The sequence below is a fragment of the Pygoscelis adeliae genome, unplaced genomic scaffold (genome assembly GCF_000699105.1).
Source record: "Pygoscelis adeliae isolate BGI_AS28 unplaced genomic scaffold, ASM69910v1 Scaffold298, whole genome shotgun sequence".
NCBI lineage: Eukaryota > Metazoa > Chordata > Aves > Sphenisciformes > Spheniscidae > Pygoscelis > Pygoscelis adeliae.
Window position 1 is genome coordinate 4022117 of NW_008825303.1, and position 4344 is coordinate 4026460.

At 58.1% G+C, this 4344-nt stretch overlaps 1 protein-coding gene across 1 annotated transcript; it reads left to right on the plus strand.

The window, feature by feature from the left end:
* Positions 1–1183: 1183 nt before the first annotated feature.
* ISLR (immunoglobulin superfamily containing leucine-rich repeat) lies at positions 1184–3296 on the plus strand. The gene has a single exon (XM_009330079.1). It carries the CDS (start codon positions 1184–1186, stop codon positions 2432–2434), a length of 1251 nt encoding a protein of 416 aa, XP_009328354.1. The 3' UTR covers positions 2435–3296.
* The last annotated feature ends 1048 nt before the right edge of the window (positions 3297–4344 follow it).

The window sequence follows — 4344 nt, forward strand, 5'->3', positions numbered from 1 at the left end:
TCCCTCTGCATCCCGCAGCGCGTTGGTCGGGGTGATGGGGATCTGTCCCTGCAAGCCGGTACCAACACCTCGCTGGGCAGGTTGGGCTGGGACAGACAGGGGGCACCCCAAAATTACACCAGCTGGGGGGGGACACCCAATTAAAGCCAGGGGCTTTAAATGCATCAGCCAAGGGGAAACCCCACCCCCGCCCCGCACTGCTGGACTCTCACCCCTCCATCACCCCCAGAGCCCTCGGGGCTCCTTCCCCATCCCTTGAACCCCAGCCCTTGGGGTGGTCTAGCCCTGCAGGACAGGAACCTTTGTGTCCCCTTTTTTTGCCCCCACCCCCCCGCAGTTGTTGTGCAGGTCTTATTCAGCCTCTCCATTGCCAATAAAACGTCTCCCCCCTCCTGCTCTAAATGACAGGGTTGGGGACTGGAAGGAGCAGCAAAACTTGCCTACGAGGCAGAGACAAAGGGGTCTCGCTGCCAGCTTCTCGCAGAGCCACGGTTAACCTCTTCCCCGGTGGGACACAGCTTCCAGACGCTGGGAACCGAGCGTGCACAGTCCCCTTTGCACGGCAAGAAGAAGGGGAGTAAGGAGTTAGCTCAGAAGTATTTCACTCTAAAGACTTCCAGCAGCCAGGGACCCCACACTCTCTCACTGAGAAAAAGCACTTGAGAAGCTGGTTTTTTCCATGACATGGAAAAAGATGGAGATGGGGGGTTGGTTTGAGGTCTGAAAGCATGCTGAAAATCCCAACAGCTTGACGGTTTAGGGGAAGGCTGGTTGTGAAAGAGCTGTGGTTGCTCTGTTTCCCCTAATTCCAGCCTCAGCAGGGTGAAGTCTGAACCCCCAGCTCCCGCTTTTCATCCCAAAACCTGGGGAAACAGCATCCCGGGGGGTTGGTATTTCATCAAAGATCAAAAAGAGGCATTTTCTAGTGGGGGAAGGAAAGGGTTTAGGGGGAAGTTCCCCGCTCACATACACAGTCGAGGGCTCTGCTCTTGGCGAGGAAATGCCTTCTTCAGATTAGGGAATATTTCAAACAGCCTTTGCCAGCTGAAGTGCTGGGGATAATCACATGGATGCTTCCCTCTTCTGCCGCTTCCTCTTAGTACTTGGCAAGAAAAAGCAGATCCCCATCTCGGCTAGACCCGTCCTGTTCATTCCCCCTCCGTCTCTGTTCCCAGGAGGAAGGATGAGGCCCCTGCTCTGCTGCCTGGGGCTGGCCGTGCTCCTGGGGCCGTGCCTGGCCTGTCCCAGCGCCTGCTCCTGCTCCACCAAGAAGAACGGGCGGCTGTTGGCCGAGTGCGCCTACAAGGATCTCCAGGAGGTACCCGAGGGGTTGTCCTCCAACGTGACCATCCTCACCTTGTCGGCCAACAGGATCGGCTGGTTGGGGCAGGGCTCCTTCTCCGAGGTTCCCGAAGTGCAGTCGCTGTGGTTGGGCTACAACCAGATTGGGGTGGTGGAACCGGGGGCTTTCGCCTTGTTGGTGCACCTGAAGAATTTGGACCTGAGCCACAACAAGATTGCGGATTTCCCCTGGCAGGACCTCCGTAACCTCAGCGGTCTGCAGATCCTGAAGATGAACAACAACCGCCTGGCCGGGCTGCCCCGGGACGCTTTCCGCTCCTTGAAGGACCTGCGCTCCCTCTGGCTCAACGACAACGAGTTGACCACCCTGGCCGAGGGGACCTTTAACAACCTGCCCTCCCTGTCCCAGCTGCAGATCTTCAACAACCCCTTCAACTGCTCCTGCAAGGTCTTCTGGCTGAAGAAGTGGACCGAGAACACCTCTGTCTCCGTCACCAAGGGGGGGTCTACCCTGTGTGTGGCTCCCAGCAGGCTGAAGGGCAGGGCGGTGACAGACATCCCTGACCACCACTGTGTTGCTCCCTCTGTGCAGCTCACCTACCTCTCCAATCTGGACAACACTGTCATGTACGAGGGCCTCACCCTGACCCTGCACTGCAGCGTGGCGGGCAGCCCCCCACCAGAGATCAGGTGGAAGATCCAGACCTCCAGCCGCCACGTCGAGATCAATGGGCCCAACGTGGCGCGGGATGGAAACGTCAAGCAGAGCCAGGAGCGCTTCTTGGTCTTCAAGAACGGCACCATGGCCATCCCCAACTTCAGCAAGGAGGACGAAGGCATCTACACCTGCCTCGCTGTCAATGACGTGGGCACGAGGGATGTCTCGGTCAACGTGGCCTTGGCTGGGTCGGAGAATCCAGCTGAAGACCTGCTCCGAGATGACCCCCAAGCCAGCCACCTCGGGGGTCAGAGCTGCTACAAGGGGGATGAAATGGATCCCTCTGGTGCTGGAGAAAAGCTGGTGATAGTTTACCACATGCCAAGGGAGTCAAAGAGCAGGGCTGGAGGAGCAGTGCCCCAGGTCCACCTGGGGACCCTCCTGCTGGCTTTGGGCATCGCACTCTGCTGTTAAAGGGGGGAGAAGGAAACGGTGCCTTGGGGGTTCCCCCTCTTTCTGTAGCATTTATCTTCACGTAGTGCCATGCCTTTGCTGAGCTTCTGGGAACTGCAGGCGGTCAGGAGTCAAAGGGGGCTGAGACTCAGGCCCAGGGCTGGTAGTTCAACCCCTCCTTAGATGGGGTTCAGGGCTGGGCTCCGTTAGTTGAGAGCTTCAAACAAGCTCGGGTGATGTAGAGCGTATCCACACCCTGCTGCCACTTTCCAGGCGTCCAAATCTGCCACCTCCTGAGTTAACTCCCTTCTGAGACCAAAGTGCGGCTGCAGGATTGAAGTCCACCCTCAACAGGGTGGTCATCACCCATCCTCAGAGCCCACCACGAGCCCTCCTCCACCCGCAGCAGCCAGCCACAACCAGGGAGGGGATCTTTCGCAGAGGATCCCGTCGGTCCAGCGGCACCAAAGATGACACCCCTGCCGTGACCAGCGCCTGGGCCCTTGGCCGGCCAGGCGCATCCTTCCTACCACCAGCCTCACGTGAAGCACAGGGAGCAGAAGGACCAGTCTGAGAATGGGGGAATAGCCTAGGCACGGGGTCCTGGGGTCCCAGGACACATGGCTCCGGGGGACAGAGATATGATGGTGCTTTGTAAGCAGGATGGGTACGGTAGGACACATTGGATGGGGCCATGGGCTTGGATCAGGCCATTTTGTGGAGCAGAGGAAGCTTTCCCGCAGGCTTCATCCCTGTAGGAGCACAAAGGGCTCCCGCTGGCTGGGTGCTGGGAGCACCCAGGGTGCCTGCACCCTCCCTGCATGTTGCAGGAGCAGGCCCTGCCACCCTCAGTACCTCTCCCAGATGTGATGCAGCTGATTTTCCCCCCCCGCTTCCCTTTCACTGTTGAAGCCTGCGGAACAAAACGCTCGGCTGGGCTGGAACCACCGAGCAGCTCCGATTGAGCCCAAAGAGATCAAAATAATTTCCCAGTGCTCCTCTCTGATGGGAAACCGAGCAGGGGCTTATGATGGAGCAGGAGGAAGAAAGATTGGGAAAATCCAGATGAGAGAGAAAGAGGCTGAGCTGACCTATAAGCCATAAACACAATTTTCTTTAAGTGCTTTAGCATTCCCACGTGGGACATATATACCATACCCGGCTGCCCCAGGGTGCTGGGGGACCCCTTGTCTCGTGACGGGGGGGCTGACCATCTCCACCTCCCCCACCCCGAGGCAGGGGCAGTCTAGCTTTCCTGCCTTCTGCCAGTGCTCGCCTGCGGGAGCTGGACGGACCCCCTGCAGCCACCCTCGCCTTATAACCAAAGCTGTACGGACAGCAAAGTCCCAAGCGCAATAAATACTTCTTTTTTTTTTTTTAAACAAGCTGGTGTGTGCTGCCTCTGTGCACCCCCAAACCCCCCATGATCTGGGGTACCACAACTCATCACCAATCCCCTTTCCCCCCAGCTCCCCCAAAGCCCTCCCTGCGCTGTAGCATCCCTCCATGATGACCCTGGAGGCAGGACACATTTATTAGGGTACGCAAAACTCCCCCCATCGGTGCCTGCAGCGGGCAGGGGAAGGCAGCGACATCAAAACCAGCTGAAAAGCAGCTGTCCCGGAGCCTCGAGCCTCCACACAAGCTCTCCAGCCCCACGATTCAGCATCCAGCCAGCTCGTAGGGTAAGGAAAGGGGCAGCCGAGGAGCTGCCATACGCCCACACCGTCCGGGTACGGCGCCGAGGTCTCTGCGGGGGTCCCGAGGCAGAAACAGCCAGCGGCTCCTTGCACGAATGGCCTTTGATGGCAACAAGCAAGCACATATTTTTCCCATTACAGGCAGAAAGGATGAAAAACATCGCGGCCCCAACAAGAGCTTCGTTTCATTTCGTAAGATACAACTTTTAACATCAATTTTATCCCAGCCGG